At 48.5% G+C, this 20004-nt stretch overlaps 1 protein-coding gene across 3 annotated transcripts in view; it reads right to left on the bottom strand.

Annotated features, from left to right (window-relative positions):
- The window catches only part of NCKIPSD (NCK interacting protein with SH3 domain), a 651336-nt gene that overhangs the window by 22873 nt on the left and 608459 nt on the right, over window positions 1–20004 (bottom strand). For all 3 annotated transcript variants that reach the window (XM_069643331.1, XM_069643334.1, XM_069643332.1), the window contains one exon: window positions 11277–11405. In XM_069643331.1, the coding sequence (XP_069499432.1) occupies window positions 11277–11405 (129 nt within the window). The remainder of the gene's footprint in view (window positions 1–11276; window positions 11406–20004) is intronic.

The raw sequence follows: 20004 nt of genomic DNA, 5'->3' as shown, positions 1-20004 counted from the left end.
ACCTTATGCCTCTCCCATCGAGCACTGCATAAAAATGGACCTCAATATTTTCAAGACAAACTAATGCCTTATCATCCTCCTCGCACCCTAAGATCAAGCTCAGCCGGCCTCCTAGTAATTCCTAAGACAAACTCTGCCAGGTTAGGCGGATCATCATTCTCAGCCCTGGCTCCAACCCTGTGGAACTCGCTTCCACCCCACATCCGCCTAACTGAGGACTTAACGTCCTTCCGCAAACTACTGAAAACCTGGCTCTTCCCCTAAGACCAACCGGCTTCCAAACCAGCATGATCACAATAACACTGACTCATCAAACTACCTGAAGCGAGAAAACAGCTAAATAAACTTGAATGTAAACTAGTAAGACAAACAGACCTAAACGAGTAAAGCAGATCAAAACTCGAAGCGGATAATAGGAATAAATCAATGAGAAACTAATGAGATCTGAACCGATTAAATGGACACAATGAATGAGGAGGGAACACAGTGAATGACATAAATGAAATAGTTACAATGGATGAAGCGTATAGAACAGATGAATACACTAAGTGGAAGCGTGCATGAGTAGAAGAACAGACGACTAGAAAGATCAAATAAGTATGGAGACCGGATGAAATAGATTAACATACTAAAGCCAATAGGTATGTAGAATGGTTGGGTGTGTAGAGCAGTCGACCGTATTGAGTTGACAAGTACGTGTAGAGTTAACTAGCAAGCAAATTCAGAGAAGCAAACAGAACGCAAGAGGGCGTAGAACTATATTGAATGGACGAATGTATAGATGGATGAACGTTTGGCCAGATGAGCGTGGAAGAGCGCGGATGAGCATGGAAGAGCGCGGATGAATCTGGAGACAATGTGAATGTAGTGTCCGGGTGAGCGTGGAAGGTGTCCGTGTGAGCGTGGAAGAGCGCGGATGAGCGTGGAAGAGCGCGGATGAATCTGGAGACCGTGTGAATGTAGTGTCCGTGTGAGCCTGGAAGGTGTCCGTGTGAGCGTGGGAGAGCGGAGGAGCCTGGAAGGTGTCCGTGTGAGCGTGGGAGAGCGGAGGAGCGTGGAAGGTGTCCGTGTGAGCGTGGGAGAGCGGAGGAGCGTGGGAGAGCGGAGGAGCGTGGGAGAGCGGAGGAGCGTGGGAGAGCGGAGGAGCGTGGGAGGTGTCCGTGTGAGCGTGGGAGAGCGGAGGAGCGTGGGAGAGCGGAGGAGCGTGGGAGAGCGGAGGAGCGTGGGAGAGCGGAGGAGCGTGGGAGAGCGGAGGAGCGTGGGAGAGCGGAGGAGCGTGGGAGAGCGGAGGAGCGTGGGAGAGCGGAGGAGCGTGGGAGAGCGGAGGAGCGTGGGAGAGCGGAGGAGCGTGGGAGAGCGGATGAGTACGTGGAGCGGATGAGATGATGGAGCGGATGAGATGATGGAGCGGATGATTGGGCGGAAAAGGTGAGTCTGTGATGCGGATACGTGTATGGAGCAGATGAGTGTCTGGTGCGGATGTGTGTATGGAGCAGATGAATGTGATGCGGATGAATATGTGGAGCGTACGAGCGTATGAAGCGGATGAATGTGTGGTACGGATGAGTGTGTGGAACAGAGGAATGTGTGGAGGGGACAAATACATAGAGCGTATGAGTGTGAGGGACGGATGGACACGCAGAGCAGACGAATAGTATTGTCAAGCGGAGTATTAGGCTGTGCCGACGAGTGTTGCAGACTGGACCAGTGTGTAGACTAGTCGAGTGTGTAGACTGGACGAGGGTGCGGACTGGACGAATGTGCGGACTGGACGAATGTGCGGACTGGACGAATGTGCGGACTGGACGAATGTGCGGACTGGACGAATGTGCGGACTGGACGAATGCGTGGACTGGACGAATGCGCGAAGCGGACAAATGTGTGAAGCAAACGAGTGTATGGGGAGCGGACGAATGTGTAGAACGGATGAGTATGTATGGAACAAATGAGTGTATATGGAGCGGATGAATATATGTGCTGCCGATGAGTCTGTGGAGCGGATAAATGTACGAAGCAGATGAGTGTGTGGAGCGGATGAACGCATGGGGCGGATTGATTTGTAGAGCGGATGAGTATGCCGAACGGAGCATATTGAACACATGAGAGCATGCGTGAAGCACACTGGAGAATAAAGGATAGGCTTGAGCACGCAAAGTGAACCAGAGTATGTGAATATGTCGAGCAGACATGAATGTGTAGGACAATCTTGAACGCCTGAAACAAACAAATATGCATAGAACGGACCTGTCCGCAGGAATTGCGTGACGTCCATAACTGGCTCTGGAATACAGGGAACCCCTGAAGCAACATACATCATACCACACCCCACGCTTACTCTCCCCTTTACACCAACCCTCAACTAGAACACAGAGATACTATGACACAATTCGGTATAACTGTTCTCATATCAACATCTACCGCTCACTCCCCATCACTCTAAGTAAACATTGCTGGTTTCACAGCCCCCAGCCAGGCGTTCTCCTCAGGCCTAACGCAGCCACACTCGTCCTGGATAAAGCCGGCCAGAGCGAACACATACTCCTGATCTCCCAACCACCACACCTACCGCTAAGAAGCAGCTACCACTTGAATTCCACACCAGCTGCACACATACCTGGTGCGCACACGCACTTTTTGTACTCTCTCTACTCTCTCTACTGACCTGAACTTCGGCTCCCAAGGGTGTTCAACCTACCAGCGCCTTCAGACCATACCAATGGTATATAAGGCGCTATATAAATGCAAAATAACATAACATTAATGTTCATTTCGTTTTTGGTAGGGGGGGGGGGGGGGGGGAGACATTGATCCCAGCAGAGCATGACGTCATCAGGTTTCTACAGCTTAAAACCGGTTATGGCACAGCACAGCACCACCCAACACAATGAAGCTTCTAAACCTAAATAATAAGCACTTCATAACAGGGCATCCATAACAGATCTTAGTTTACAAAAAAGAAGTCCCCACAATATAGGCCAGTATTCTTCCATTACAAGGAGGCCTTTAAATGCTGGCTGTGCCCATAATACAAGTATTTCTACCATAAAAAAACAAGTCAACGCTGGCTGTCAATATATGCCAGCATTCCCACATAAGAACATTCATATTGCTTTGCCCATAATGCCAGTGAGTTCATGAAAAACACATGTCCATGTTGGCTGAACCAACCATTTTGTAATTAGGAGCCCCCCAGGAGACCCGGATCCCCAGCAACAAAGACTGCCCCATAAGCACATGGATGCGACTGGGGTGTCTAAGATGGCTGCCACCGCTTTTGCAAAGAAACAGAAGTTCCAGCAAGCACCAGTCTGCCTGCCAGCCGATTGACTGCACCCTGCATGTAATGATGAGGAAGCCCCCAGCTGGGAGGCGCAGCTGGCCGAAACTCAACCGAAAGCCGGCATATAAGGCTGCTTTCTATCTAAGAATGCCTTGGCCTGGTCGCCGATCCCGCTATCTGTCAGTCCCGGCAAAGAGCTTGTTGCCGCAGTATGGGAAGAAAACTGATAATAAAGGTAAGGCTCATCCCGCTGCTACAGTTCTACCTGCCAAAGCAGATAAGCTGCCCCCCCCCCTTTTGCACATGCTCCCAGCGTGTGCAAAAAATCTGCCTCTCTGAGGCACACTATATCCTCCTGCCAGCCCCATCCCACTTCCTCCAGCCGTTCAACAATGCTTTCAAAGCCGCCATACAAAACAAAAGCATGTCAGCTGCTGCCCTATTCCACATGCGCATACCTCCTCATGTGCCCGACTAACCCAGTGATTCAAGATATTCAACCAGCTTGCCCCCACCGGCCAAGCCCTGGTAGTACTCCTAAGGCCCGAGGCCAATTTCCACGTCAGCCGTATAAGTCGGCTTCATCAGAAAGACGCACGACAAGCTATAGTACTCGTGCTCCATCGATGCGCCTCAGGAACTGTTAGTCAGAATATGTGTAAACGGCCAAGTGGCAACAAATCACTCTGAGCCAGCCCTAGCCCCTTTTAGCCATCGACTTGCAGGACTACAATCGGACCTCAGTCCCAATATCTCCCACAGGATACAGAACGCTGCTGCTGTCGTCAAATCTGGCACATTTGATTCATCTGTTAATATGAATGCATGCGCCGTAGCCTGTAAGGTGTCTGTACCTACTGTAGGTAATGTTGCACACCCCATGATGCTGCCCTGCCATCTGTAAATGTCACACTATCACTGGTTATCCTGGATATTCTCAATTATACTGCTGCTCTACTTTGCAAGCTGTAGAGGGAGGCATGGTATTGACACTGACAATGGGTACAATTTGTAAAACCTTGAAATGGTTGGAGAAATGCCTAGTCTGCTCTATAACTAAGATGGTAGTAGTGTTGACCATCAAATAATAAATAACGCTGTATTAGTGGAGTCTGTCAAATCAAAATGGCCTATGCTACCAAAACCATCTCTTGTACAAGCAAGTGTAAAAAGGAGAAATGTATGCAAAAGCAAAGATCAGTGTTCACATGAGTAAATGTGGTTGAACCAGCTCTCCTCTGCGCGTTAGACCTCACCGAGTAAGACTGTCCCTGTGGGCAGGATGACACACACTGGCTCGGCTTCCAACACAAAAAACACTTCCGGAATGTGGATCGAGGACGGTCTGGCATTCCACGCTGAAGTCTCTTTTCTTGGCTTTCAAAAATTATTTTCAACCAAAATGTTCAAAAAGGTCCCCCTCTGTCTGGCTCAGACATTTCACGACACAGTTCTCGTAGGTCCCCATCTGCCAGGCTCAGACCACTCCCTTCCAAGGTTACTTCACTTTGTGTCTGCCTGTGTTGGGCTCTGACCACTTTCAGATGTCAAAGGCTTTCGAATGTGTGTGGCTTACTTTTCAGACCACTGCAGGACCACTTTGACTCAAAAGGTATATTTCAACTTTTACCTTCCCCTTTTTGGGAGTTAAACATTTCCAAATCACTTTTGCTGTATATTCACTTTCTCGCTTCAAACAATTTACCTTTCACAGAGACTGAGTGGGCTATTTCCGTTCGCCAGACCACTCTGTTACTTTGTATCGCTGAACTTGCAGCCGCCTTTCAAACTTCATTCACAGGTCTGCCCTTCCTCGCGTCTCATTCACACACGTGCAGCCATCATTTGTGATAAAATGCTGCCATTTCAAACTTTAACACTCTGGTCTTTCAGGCCGCTTGCCGAACTCACCGGCTGTGTCTGTTTCTTCTTTTCTTTTTACGATTTCCAATTCACGAGTCAAGGTTAGTTCCACAGGCTTGACCTTGCCTCCCCAACTCTGCCATTCACCCGAGAGGGTCACTGGCGCCCTTGAAACAATGCAATTTTCACTTGCCGGATCTGGCCTTCTCCATGTGGCTCTCGCGGCCTGTCGCAGGCAACGACATTCAGTAGGGAACTCTGGAGTTTTCCGACCCGCTGCTCTCGCCCGTTGGTCCGTCGCTCTGCTCCAATAGGTTTACCTACGTCCCGAAAGCCCTGCTCGTTCTCATGTTCCGCCTTGCTCATAGGGAGTCTTTGGATTCTGCCTTTTATTCATTTATTGGTATCAGGTGTATGCACTTAAAAGTACCTGACTTTGCCTGACCCGGTTAGTGGGACATAGCCAGTACGAAGTGTGAAAGTTAATGTTGTTACTCTCAGTTACCCTCTTCCTCTGCCCAGTGTTTATGTAGAAATGGGGTGGGGGAGTTGGGACCTCTGATCATTCTAAAATATAGGATGGGTTGGATAAACAAACTAGAGGTGAATACTGCATCTCACCATCAGCGGTCTCACCCCCACTCCCAGAATACCCCTCACCGTGTTAATCCTCCCGCACTGGTCCACCCCCAGGGTCTGTATCCAAAGGCGATGGCCGTACCCTGACCACCCGAGAGAGACAGAGATCCCTGGGGACTAACGGGTGAGACACCCTCTGGTTTGTCACAAAGCCCACTGCCATGCCACATGCTGATGTTGCTCCCAATTGTACTGCTGCTCCACTTTGTAAGCCCACTTCCATGCCACATGCTGATGTCATTCCCATTTGTATTAATGCTATACTAGCAATGCCCACTGCCATGCCACTTGCTAATGTTGCTCCCAATTGTACTGCTACTCCACTTTGTAAGCCCACTGCCATGCCACTTGCTAATGTTGCTCCCAACTGTACTGCTGCTCCACTTTGTAAGCCCACTGCCATGCCACATGCTGATGTTGCTCCCAATCGTACTGCTGCTCCACTTTGTAAGCCCACTGCCATGCCACATGCTGATGTTGCTCCCAATCGTACTGCTGCTCCACTTTGTAAGCCCACTGCCATGCCACATGCTGATGTTGCTCCCAATCGTACTGCTGCTCCACTTTGTAAGCCCACTGCCATGCCACATGCTGATGTTGCTCCCAATTGTACTGCTACTCCACTTTGTAAGCCCACTGCCATGCCACTTGCTAATGTTGCTCCCAATTGTACTGCTGCTCCACTTTGTAAGCCCACTGCCATGCCACATGCTGATGTTGCTTCCAATTGTACTGCTGCTCCACTTTGTAAGCCCACTGCCATGCCACATGCTGATGTCATTCCCATTTGTATTAATGCTATACTAGCAAAGCCCACTGCCATGCCACTTGCTAATGTTGCTCCCAATTGTACTGCTGCTCCACTTTGTAAGCCCACTGCCATGCCACATGCTGATGTCATTCCCATTTGTATTAATGCTATACTAGCAAAGCCCACCGCCATGCCACTTGCTAATGTTGCTCCCAATCGTACTGCTGCTCCACTCTGTAAGCCCACTGCCATGCCACATGCTGATGTTGCTCCCAATCGTACTGCTGCTCCACTTTGTAAGCCCACTGCCATGCCACATGCTGTCATTCCCATTTGTATTAATGCTATACTAGCAAAGCCCACTGCCATGCCACTTGCTAATGTTGCTCCCAATTGTACTGCTGCTCCACTTTGTAAGCCCACTGCCATGCCACATGCTGATGTCATTCCCATTTGTATTAATGCTATACTAGCAAAGCCCACCGCCATGCCACATGGTAATGTGGAGCCAATTGGACTATTGCAATGCCCTCCTAGCGGGCACATCAGCAAAAAACCTAAACAAACTCCAAGTCACACAGAACAATGCTCTCCGGGCTGCTCTCAGCATCCCAAGAAGAGAGCATATCTCCCATGCCAGGCATGCAGCCCAATGGCTCCCGGTTAAAGAACGAATCACTCTCAAAAGCCTCACCCTCACCCACAAATGCCTCTCTCTCTCCGCCCCGTCCTATCTATCAGAGACCATCTCCAAATCCTGCTCCGCCCGTCCCACCAGGACGCAATACACCAACCTACTCTGCATCCCACGCATTAAAAAAGCCAAAGCAGGTGGCCTAAGCTTCCCCTACATTGCCGCCAAGACCTGGAATGCTCTTCCTGCAGACAGAGCGGAAAACTCGCTCCCGATTTTTCGTAGGAAACTGAATACCTCTTTCCTTACACAATAATGTGACCCCTGCAAATCCATGTAAATATACTGCATTGCTTCTTGTACTAATACCACATTTCCACTGTAAATAATGTATTCTTTGTTAATAGTGTCTTTACCTGTATTGTATTATGTTGTAACCAAGATATGACAGTACTGCTCCTGGTGATGCTAGTATGCCCACCACCGTCAACTATGCCACAGCACCCAGCTCAGCACCTGATAATAAAGCAAACCACTAAATACTGCCAAACTGACTTCGACTGGCACTAGTTCCTCTTCGGAAACCTCCAGTCCCAAACTGTGGCTGCCAACTCTAAACTCGACTTTGCCCGCACCCCTACCAGTATAGCACTAATCTCCTCAGCTTCTATCTGCCAGGTCTCACCTAGTACAGAAGTAGGTCACCACACTACCCTGAATCCCTTTCTAAATCTAGCACTGATCAATGCCCGTTCACTTGTATGCAGTGATTATATTGAATAGAAGGTAATGAAATTTTAAATAAAAAATACAAAATAACTAATTTTGTAAAACACTAAAAATGGGGATGGGAGTGGGAATAGTGGGTTTGGAGGTGGGGGAAAGTATTACCAAATTAAAGAAAACCAGGAGACTTTTGGGGTGGGAGCCCCCCAAAAACAATGAAAAAGAAATGTGTTATTTTGGTTTTCGTTTTTTTTTCCTGCTAAAATTTCATTCGTTTTTTCAATTGATGTAATCATGTGTGACCTCGTTCACTACCTGCACACTACATTCATGCCTGCCTGACGAAAACAAGCTATTAACAGAGCCAAAGCCACTACCTTCAACATGAGAATAACCAATGCCAAATTAGACACCAGAGAACTATTCTCTATCCTTAGGCAACTGAAAGCCCCAGTCCCCCCCAGCATCCTCTCTGATCAAAGAACCAGCCTTGTGCGACCCTTCCTTGCCTCTGACAGTTGCCTAATGATCATTCCTGCAGTGGTTGGCGCAAAATTGGACTGTTGTAATGTACTCTTCGACGGTACCTCTGCGCACAATGTAAACAAATTACAGGCCATCCAGAATAATGCCTTGCAAGCTGCCTTGAACATCCCAAGACCCGCGCACATCTCAGCCACTCGTAAAGCTGTACATTGGCTCCCCATCCGAGAAAGAATCTCATTCAAGACAATGCGCTTTGAAACATTGTGTATAGGCGCTATATAAATAAACTATCATATCATAATCACTCATAGGTGCATATCCAATTCCATCCCTCATTGTCTGGCATAAGAAATCACCAAAGCTCAGTCAAACAGGCCTACCAGAAGCACATACACCCACAGAGTGTTTCAACCTACATTCAAAGCCAAAGCAGGAGGGACCAGCTTCCCAGTCATTGCTGCGAAACAATGGACCACACCCCCCCAACCACACAAGCGCTAAGAGCAGAGGAATCCTACTGGGCCTTCTGCAGAGCCCTCGAAACGTGGCTGTTTGCATAATTCAACTCAACACGTGAGCCCCCCCCCCCTTCTAAAGTTGTACTAGTGTGGTGTCCGCTTTGTCCTTAATTACCGGGTAATCATCACTGTGGTCACCGCCTCCGGGCCACGTGTAACAGTTTCTCTTTTCCCGCGACCTAATGCCTTAGGGTTTGCGTGCACTATACAAATGCAAACATTAAATATGCCAGCATTGCCACAAAATAACATGCTAGTACTGGCAATTAAGAACACACGTTGCCCCATAATCCGAATAATTCTAAAATGTATTCTGCCTGTGCTGATCCCGTAAAAAGGGCCCCTCCCACTTGTCCTTCAGATCCGCCCCTTCATTCCATGGGCCAACACAAACAGAATGCAGGCACCAGAAGAGGTTGGGGAGGGGCCAGGTGGAGCTCATTTCTACTTCATTCAGAGACCCCTCCTATCCTCACAGCCCATACAAAGACATGAACCGCAAAAAAAAAAACACTTAAAAAAAAAAAAGCCCTCATTACTTTCTATGGATCGTGCCTCTGTGCCGGCATCCACTGGCGGCTGGCCTCTATTTGGGAGAACACCCCAAGACAGGGTCTGCAATGCTTTCTGTTCCTGAAGCCTGTAGCACATCATTTGATCAGGTACAGGGCTCCTGAACCTACCTCGACCTAGCCCCCTTTCCCTGACTGCCATCCTTCCCACAGCCCACGCTGTCGCTTTGTCTCCATCTACGTTTGTGCCACTTTTTATGTGAGTAAGAGCCACAATGACAAGTTTGCGTTTCCTAAAGCCGCTTCATCCATAGCAGACAGCCGCGTGCTCAGAGGGGAAAAATACCATCTTGAGCGGGACGCAGGGTCTTCTTTGGCAAAAGCGGCTATTAAAATAAATGGACATTATTTAATTGTACTGACACTAGCCAACTTTAAAAAAAGAGCCAGTTTACAGTATGTATTGTAGTCAGAAGAACATTGCACATACGGACCCAATGATATTATCACAACCTAGATTAACTATACATATTCATTCATTCATTCATTCAAGGTTGGACCAGGTGGTACGCTCCTTTTGCGCTCTTTCGAAGTAACAATATGAGAATAGAAAAGGGAATAAATAACACAAGTGAGGGTTCCTGGCTGCTTTGCATGAAGTCAAAGAGCATTTTTGGAACATTAGAAAAATGACAGACCTTTACGTCAGGAATTGACTCATAGAACCCTTTCGTCACAATGTACAAAATGCACCCAAGGCCTGGTGACCATTTCATTTTTCACAACATGCACTATAACAATAAAGTGTCTAATCATGACCCATATATACGGATTCAGAAATGTTCAGAAATTGGATGGGTGGACAGAATGGTTGAGCCACCAGGAACCTCATTAGGGTTTAATGGCTGGGGGGATGATTTCTTCCCCCCCCCCCCCCCCGCAGAATTGTACCTGGGTCTCAGGAAAAGGACAGTGTACATGCTCAGTTCTGAAATGCACAGACATCCTAAGAGAAACATCTATATGTGCGATAGACTAGTTGGTGCTCCACCCACAATGCCACTTGCTCTCAGTGGCAAAGAATGGGCTGAACGTTATATTTTTGGTGAAAGAGGTTCATCCTGCTATTAGTGGACTAGAGTCCCTGCCTGTAACCGAGAGCTTTACTGATGGAGGGCACACGCACCCATCTTAAGTGGCATAGGCCATTAGGCTGGGAATGGGATCGCCGGCGTATCCACTATTATTAATATTAAGGTATGTATTGAGCGCAGACCTAGCTCCCAGAAGCAACCGAGCTGCCTTTGGTAATATGACAGATAAAAAAATGTTCAGTGCAGGGACTCTAATAATGTCCATTTCATATATGTGCAGTGGGCAGTAAAGAGAACAATGTGCACACCGCCCACCGTTTATGTGCGCACGAGGAACAATGACAGCAAGAGACAGAGCAATTTCTCAATAAAAAAAAAAAATAAAAAAACAAAAAAAAAAAACACGATGCAGAAATCCCTTAAAGGCCCAGGCTTTCATTGGCGTTAGTTCGCGGACTTCTGTTTGTGGATCGGGGAAGACACCGTGAGAAATGGGCTTACAACTGCTGTGCACAGATACAATTCCCAGCCCTCCAGGGGACACATAATTTGTTTATTGCGGTTTCCTTCCTTGGTTACAGCACTCTGTGCCCCCCCCCCCATTTATTCTGGATGTCGGAGAACAGACAGAGCGTCCCCGATGGCACAGAGCAGAGTTGGGCGGAATCCGTCTGTCCATGGGTGAAGCTGCCCCTGAAAGTCGCAACCCCAGCCCCGGCTCTGGGGCAGCAGCCGGGCGGGGGGCAGGTGACACATGAGCCAGGGGGCCCTACCTGGCATGTGCAGATTGAAGGCCAGCAGCACGTTGGCGAAGAGATCCGGGAGCTGGTCCGTGGTGTCGGAAGGCAGGCCGTCCTCGATCACGTCCAGCAGGAACTGGATGAACTGGGAGTTCAGGTGCTCTGTGTCCAGAAAGGGGGGAAACAAAAGGGCATCAAGTCAGATTCTCAACACAAGGCATGTTTGGGAACACACGGGCCTTCGATCTTCCTTACAGCCGGGAAATTGATAACTATTGCAGTCAATGTGGCCGACTTTCTCTCCCCCAACTGAAACATGGAAGATTGAACTACCTACCACAGCGTATTGTCCTTTCCAAAACGCACGCACGCACTCGCGCACTCTTCCACTGTAAACATCCCATGACCAGGCCAGCCTGAAGCTGTGTGGAAACCCATTTCAACAGGTTACGGACCCCCTGATTAGAGCACAAACAGTCTGAGGCACACCTGCAGTGCAAACAAACGACCAGCGGACAGCATGAAAATCCCGACACTGTTGACACTCTGAAAAACCTTATTCCCTTATGTATCTCTGCCTAAAGTAGGTCTGTCTATGCGCCCTGTAGCCTCAGGGCCTGGTTTGCGCTATACAAATAAATAAAATACAAATACAAACATGGAAACTGTTTCTTATGTGATTAACCTCTTAATCACCAACATCGCATATTTTGTAAGGCACAAGGGTGACCACAAAGAGCACCGAACCGTTTGGCTAAGACTCAAAAGACTTTTTTCTGAAAGCATCCCTGTCCCCATGTCAAGACCTGAGCTCTCCCTGGGGACCCACAATAACCCTAGGGAAAGGTGCCGTGCCGCCTGTTTCACAGGGATAGAGGGAGAGATGTCCGGCGCTAGACTCAACCTTGTGGTCTTAGCCGACTTCCAACTAGGTATAGGCTTCCTGAGATATGATAGGTTATTTATAACGCACAGAATACCCAGAGGTTTCTAAGCGCGGACCCGGGGATCAAACCTGTGGTGCTCCGTGTCGGCTTGCTTCCAAGGCGAGCACGTTGCCCCTAAGCTATCCTCCCGAGACAAATCTATACACCATTAGTACATAACACAATATGGGGTATCGCAGGACCCACCCATCTGGCATTTAAGAGGGGATTTTCTCTTTATTCCACCCACACTTAAGCGTGCACCCATGCAAGTAGTCCTCAAAACTATTCACTTATTGGCATATAGCCACATGCGTTCATTCCCATGACAAAACAAATTACACAAAGATATATTAAAAAGTTACATTTATAAAGCGCTCACACAGCCCGCAGGCATCGAGGCGCTGTTACAGGAATTGTTTGTTTTTTCTTAGTTGCGTAATTGTGTTTTTTTGTCTTAGTTACGTATTTATAATGCGCTTAAACACCCGGAGGTTTCTAAGCGCGGACCCGGGGATCGAACCTGTTGCTGCTTCGTGTCGTCTTGCTTCCAAGACGCGCACGCTGCCGCTGGGATAGCTCAGCGGCAGCGTGCGCGTCTTGGAAGCAAGACGACACGAAGCAGCAACAGGTTCGATCCCCGGGTCCGCGCTTAGAAACCTCCGGGTGTTTAAGCGCATTATAAATACGTAACTAAGACAAAAAAACACAATTACGCAACTAAGAAAAAACAAACAATTCCTGTAACAGCGCCTCGATGCCTGCGGGCTGTGTGAGCGCTTTATAAATGTAAATAAATAAAATAAATAAATAAAGGGTTATCCCGATAATGTTGATTATCAATGATAGACACAACAGGTCTAGGGTTACTTTGGGTCCCCCAGGGAGAGCTCAGTTCTTCACATAGGGATAGTAATCATTTTAGGATAAGTCTTTTGATTGAGTCTTACCCAAAAAACTGTTCAGTACCCCTGGGGTGCATACATTACAATGGCGAAAAAGATAAGGTTAATAGCCACTGGTTATCACGAGACGGGCAGCCAGCAGGGATGGATCTTAAACACCAAATGCCCACTGATGAGCTGTAAACCCTTTGTCAGCAAGTGGCTGATGTGAAAACCAGTGTTAGAAGCAAATGAGGTGATAACACTTCTATGTCTCGTGGGACCAGAGGACTGGAAGAAGGGCTCCAGGAAACGAAGTTTGTAATGAGAGTGCTGCAAAGCGCACATTTTGAGACCTAGAACAAATATAGAGAAATTCTGTTACATGTTACAAGTCTGCTGACTTGCACCATGGAGGCAGTTGCTTGGGCCCCCTCGAGGCCACTTTAATTTGAAAGTGTTAAAACGCCTTGACGCCGTGCCTGCCAGGTAGCATTGCAGCCATGCATTGCCAATCAACACACCCACCAGTTGCACACAGGACACTGCCCAGCTCTGCCATCTGAAACAAAGATAATCTGGCAGGCGAAATAAACTGATTGCATGGAAGTCGATTAGGGGTCGCCAGGGGCATCAGCTGCTCCCACTTCCAATCCTCGAGCCGCCTCTGCGACCCCTGGCCACAGGCACACCTACACATGAAGATGCCATTTATCTGGGACGCTGCCTGCTGCTGCGCCAGAGGGAGAGGGCACAAGATATACACCAAAGCTTGCTTTTCAGCCGACCAAGATGATAAAGAAAGATTACAAACCGTACGAGGGCGAACCAGAGGCATGCAACTGGACAGACTGTGTACCTCCCAAATAACCAGGGGCATCGAGCTGTACAGAGGGTGTACCTCACAATGAAGCAGGGGCATAGAGCTGTGCAGAGGGTGTACCTCACAAGGAAGCAGGGGCATCGAGCTGTGCAGAGGGTGTACCTCACAAGGAAGCTGGGGCATCGAGCTGTGCAGAGGGTGTACCTCACAAAGCAGGGGCATCGAGCTGTGCAGGCTGTGTACCCCTCAATGAAGCAGGGGCATCGAGCTGTGCAGAGGGTGTACCTCACAATGAAGCACGGGCATCGAGCTGCGCACAGGGTGCACCTCACAATGAAGCAGGGGCATCGAGCTGTGCAGACTATGTGCCTCACAATGAACCAGGGGCATCGAGCAGAGGGTGTACTACCCAATGCAGTAGGGGCATCGAGCTGTGCATACAGTGTACCTCACAATGAGGCAGGGGCATCAAGCTGCGCAGAGGGTGTACCTCACAAGGAAGATGGGTCATCGAGCTGCGCAGAGGGTGTAACTCGCAATGAACCAGGGGCATTGAGCTGTGCAGACTGTGAACCTCACAATGCAGAATAGGTATCTAGCTGTGCAGACGACTACCTCCCAATGAAGCAGGAGCTATGAGCTGTGCAGACTAGTACCTCACAATGAGCCAGGGGCATCGAGCTGTGCAGACTGTGTACCTCACAATGAACCGGGGCATCGAACTGTGCAGAGTGTGTGCCTCACAATGTACCAGGGGCTTCGAGCTGTGCAGACGGTACAGCTCACAATGAACCAGGGTCATCAAGTTGTGCAGACTGTACCTCACAATGACATCGAGCAGAGGGTGTACCTCCCCATGCAGCAGGGGCATCAAGCTGTGCAGACTGTACATCACAATGAGCCAGGGGCATGGAGCTGTGCAGACTACCTCCCAATGAAGCAGGGCCATCGAGCTGTGCAGAGGGTGTACCTCACAATGAAGCAGGGGCATCGAGCAGAGGGTGTACCTCACAATGAAGCAGGGGCATTGATCTGTGCAGACTGTACCTCACAATGAAGGAGGGGCATGGAGCTGTGCAGAGTGTGTGCCTCCCAATGCAATTGCGGCATCAAGCTGTGTAGACAGTGCATCTCAAAATGAAGCAGGGGCATCGAGCTGTGCAGACTAGTACCTCCCAATAAAGCCGGGGCATTGAGCTGTGGAGAGGGAGTACCCCACAATGCAGCAGGGGCATTAAACTGTGCAGACTGTACCTCCCAATGCAGCAGCGGTAGCATAGAGCTATGTACACGGTGCACCTCACAATGAACCTGGGGCATCGAGCAGAGGGTGTACTTCCCAATGAAGTGGGGGAATCAAGCTGTGAATACTGTGTACCTCACAATGAAGCAGGGGCATGGAGCTGTGCTGAGGGTGTACCTCACAAGGAAGCAGGGGCATGGAGCTGTGCAGTAGGTGCTCCTCACAAGGAAGCAGGGGCATCGAGCTGTGCAGAAGGTGTACCTCACAAGGAAGCAGGGGCATCGAGCTGTGCAGAAGGTGTACCTCACAAGGAAGCAGGGGCGTCGAGCTGTGCATACTATGAACCTCCCAATAAAGCAGGGGCATCAAGCTGTGCAGAGGGTGTACCTCACAAGGAAGCAGGGGCATCAATCTGTGTAGACTGTGTACCTTACAAGGAAGCAGGGGCATCAATCTGTGTAGACTGTGTACCTTACAAGGAAGCAGAGGAATCGAGCTCTGTGCAGAGGGTGTACCTCACAAGAAAGTAGGGCAGTCAGAAGATGTGGTGAGGGCCGGGGCAAAACATTTGGTGAGGCCCCCTTACAATTTTTTGCACTCAGCCAGTGGTGGCACCTCTGCAAACAGGAGACCCGAGAAATCTGTTTGAGTTTGTGTGCAGGATCCCAAATATGATTTATTAATACAACTCCAAATCAACTACAGCAAAGTTTGATTTCTCTACTGAAGAAAGCTTTATGCCGGACTAACTTTAGTATCATTTGCATAAATATATATAGGATGGCATGAACTCTCCACTCTGCCACCCCCAACTCTCTGAGGGTCAGTCACTTTTCCAAGCAAAGAGTTGAGGGCAGATTTCTTTCTTCGGCTGGGACCTCCCTCTGAAAACAGCCTCCCTGCCTCTCTGAAACTTGAGCAGAACCATCTCCGGTTTGGTTCCGGAAGCAACTCAAGACCTGTCACTTTGCTTCTGCCTTCTCTCTTCCTCTCCCTTGCTGATCACCTTCCTGATCCATGCACTGGTCTCCTGGTCAAGCTCTGAATTCGGGCCCAGGACCCTGCCTGTCCTGTTGCAATCCTGCACTGCCTCTAGGCTCCCCTGCACTTGTGGTCTTTATCTGTAACCCTACAGTCCCTCTCTTGCGCTTATTCTCCACCTGTTGGCTGCACTTATGAATACCCACACTTGCCAACTGTTGGCTGCAGTTTCTGCTTTGTTCCTGCACTTATGCATCCTACCCCACCCTCGACACTTCTCCCCTCCCTCCTTCACTGCTCTTGCGTGATCTGAATGACACAATGCCTAGTAAAATCTGTGTTTTGTCCTACTCTCGTTTCCCCCTCCTTGCCTTGTCACGCCTAGAAACACTTGTGTACAGGCACGTTATAGATGCCATATCATATCATTAAGGAGCACACTGCCCCTGTGTGCGCATTAAAACACACATCATACACAGTGACAAATGATGTACAGTGGAGGCCGGTACATTTCTGAACTTGAGAGGCTTAAAAGTTTGTGCCAATTAGGCAGGATCAACATAGCACAGTAAGGGAGACTAAACCAAAACAAGGGTTCCTTGAGGGGGGAGGTGGGGGGTTCTCACTCCCAAGAAAATATTTGAAACATTGGGATAAATGATGCATCTTACAGCACTTTCTTTGCAAAATTGGGTAGAAATCCATACAATTTGTAATTGGTTTTGTATGGAAGCACATAGAAAATCACAATAGTTGCAAATCACAAACCGTGCACAGGACAATGTATGTCGCCTTTCCACGCATGATATGCTAGTATAAAAATATATTCATGCTGGTTGTTCCCATGTATGTCCATGCAGGCTGCATCAATATATGCCATTGATTGTTACCATGTATGGAGTCCCAGCCAGTAAAAATGCCATGCCACAGAAAGTATATCCAGGCTGACTGTGTACCATAAGTGTTATTACTGGCTAGATTGGCCTACATTCAATGTGGGCCAATTTAACCAAGTAGTAGGTTTGCTTTAACCTTGATGCATAGTACTGTGCATCAAGGGTAAAGCAAAAAGAGCATTGGCAATGCTAACAGTTTGGGCATTCGTGTAGGCATGGGAAAGGTACTTCTGTATTGGTATTAGCTGCCTATTAATAGTGCCAGTGCAAAATGGTTTGAGTACCTGAGCAACTAATAGCAGTGCCTGGCAAATGCCTAATACTTATACACAAGCCAAAACTGTTGGCTATGCCAATGCTTGTTTTTAACAGGACTTCAGCGAAAGACATGCAGGGTGTTTTTAGATCGAGTGGTAAGAGGCAGACCAGATTAAGACATTTTTATTACACCAGTTCCGTGTTTACAACTCCAATTAAGTCATGAACTCTCAAAAGACTCCTTTGAGAAAACACTTGCAGGCACATTCAGGGCAAAGTTTGCTGGCGAGGCGTGTTTAAAGCTAGCTCAAAGTGTTCCAGTGAGGAGGTGTTTTGGGTGGGGAGGGCAGGAACTGGGTGAGAATTGCCATTGGGATTAGCATGGCCATGAGAAGTCAACGGGTGGGCAAATAACTAAACAACATCTACAAGTCCCTCCTCATATTGCATTTCTTTCTATCTGTACTCAATGCTATCATTGGGACGGATCTTTCCAGACCCAGGATCTGGCAAATCATTACTCACCAGATTGGAAACACAGCTCCACAATCTGTGAAATCTGTGCACTATATGTTTTTTTTAGAATGCTCTGGTGTGATCGTGCTTTAAACTATGTTGGATAGGGATTTAAACCATGGCCGCTAGGTTCCAAAGTGAGACACTTACCCACAAGACTACTTGAGGGTCTGAATGGGAGCCCTGTGATATCCCTTGTCAATATTGTACTGTACTGAAAATATTGATGAGCATTTTGTAGGATTAAAAGGGGTGCAGATTTTTAACTATGCCGACGATAAATCCTCTGAGTGGAAGAGGCAAATGTTCATGGGGTGACTAAAATACCTGCCCTACACTCTCCTAATCCTCCCGTCGCTGGGCCTGGCCTCTTTCACTGAGGTAGGAGGGATGCCCCATTAAAAAAAAAGTCTATTTCCACTTCGCTAAAGCAATAGGTTTGGCTTATTGGTGGCACAAATAACCCAAACAAAAAGAATGCCATGCAGTGGTGCAACACTATTGAGCAGATCGGGCTCTAGCTCCTTCCTGAAATGTTGGGCTTTGTTGACTCGACTTGGCTCCATGGGGAACGCCAGCCCCTGGCCACTATGAGGCAGAAGGCCTCTTTCGATGTGTCACAGGCCCGTAGCACTCGTTAAGGAGCAGCATCAGAATCAAACATGCAGAGCATAAAAACCTATCCATGCAATATCAACAGACTCACTTTGATAAAGCCAGTCTTAACGTCTGGTCTCAGCTTTTAGATGGCCCACCTCTCCAGAGATTAGCATAGCACTATGAAAGTAAACAGCCTCTGAATTGGGGTGAAAGGTACGACTAGTGGCCAAAGGGAAGGTGAAATAGCTATTCAGCTTCCTAGTTGGGCTCAGGGAATTGGGATGGAAATGGGAGCAGGGCTGGTGGGGTCTCATTTCTTTTTGATGTTTAGGGCACCCATTACTGATTGGAACAGTTTAGGGTACCCCTTACTGATTAGAACAATGGTCCAAGGCACCTGTGGAGTGCTTAAATCAATAATGAAGTCAAAATAATGCAGCAAGGAGGTTCAAAGCTGCAGATTATCAGTAGGCTTCTGTGTCTAAGACTGCCAACATGGGGGCAGCTACTTGGGGGCCGATTTCAACTGTAAAAGGTGAAAGGCCCAGATGCCATCCCTTGGGGGGGACCGAATGTGCAATGGGTTTATTGGCCCCACTCACTATCCGCTTTCCAAATTGTCATCCAGTCCCTGCCGGGTTGACCGACAGAGCCGTGGCCAGACGGAACAGGACACAAATGTTAAACAGTGCCTGGGCTTTGCTGTTAACAAAGGCGAACAAGTTACTTTCTTACCTGGTAACGTTCTTTCGATGGGATGGTCCGACGACGTATTCCATATCTATGACATGTAATCACCACAGCTGTGCTGCTTCGGAAACTTTTTCGGCGTCTGCGTCCTGCGTCGATGACGTCGATGCGCCGTCGTCGAGGACCTCCTCCGACGTCCGACGTCATCCGATGTGATAAGTAGGACGCACAACGCCCATAGCCTCAGTTGTAGTTTTTTCCCCCAGAACGTGTGACATAAGTCAACTGCCAGTCAGACACAAAGCCTTGCGGAACGTAAGCTGCAATCGCAAAAGAAATTCTGCAGCGGGGAAGGCCGGGCGGGAGCGATATGGAATACGTCGTCGGACCATCCCATCGAAAGAACGTTACCAGGTAAGAAAGTAACTTGTTCTTCGAGGGGATTGGGTCCTCCAACGTATTCCATATCTATGACAGACTCCCAAAGCAGTACCAAAGCAAGGAGGAGGGAAAGAATTTAGAATCAAAATGTAGAATAGCCAATCAAATAGCAGAGCAAAGGACCGCCTTGCCAAAGGCCAGATCCTGTGCTCGGATGGAATCAAGGGAATAGTGACGTACAAATGTATGTACTGAAGCCCAGGTGGCTGCATCACAGATGTTACGAATAGGAACACCCCTCTGCAGGGCAGTAGACGCAGCCATACCCCTGGTAGAATGGGCCCGCAAGCCAGCCGGCGGGTCCTTACCCGCCAAACGGTAGCACTCCGAGATGGCCAAAATAATCCAGCGAGACAAAGTCTGTTTCGTCACAGCTTGCCCCAAACGCTTTCCAGCGTAACCAATAAAGAGTTCATCATCCACTCTGACCCGGGACATGCGTGAAACATAAAAGCTTAAAGCTCTCCTAGGATCAAGCCTATGGAGCCTCTCCTCTTCCTTAC

Source organism: Ambystoma mexicanum, chromosome 2p, assembly GCF_040938575.1.
Source record: "Ambystoma mexicanum isolate Mex_15411 chromosome 2p, UKY_AmexF1_1, whole genome shotgun sequence".
In the NCBI taxonomy this organism is placed as follows: domain Eukaryota; kingdom Metazoa; phylum Chordata; class Amphibia; order Caudata; family Ambystomatidae; genus Ambystoma; species Ambystoma mexicanum.
This window is presented reverse-complemented; position numbering and strand designations above follow the sequence as displayed.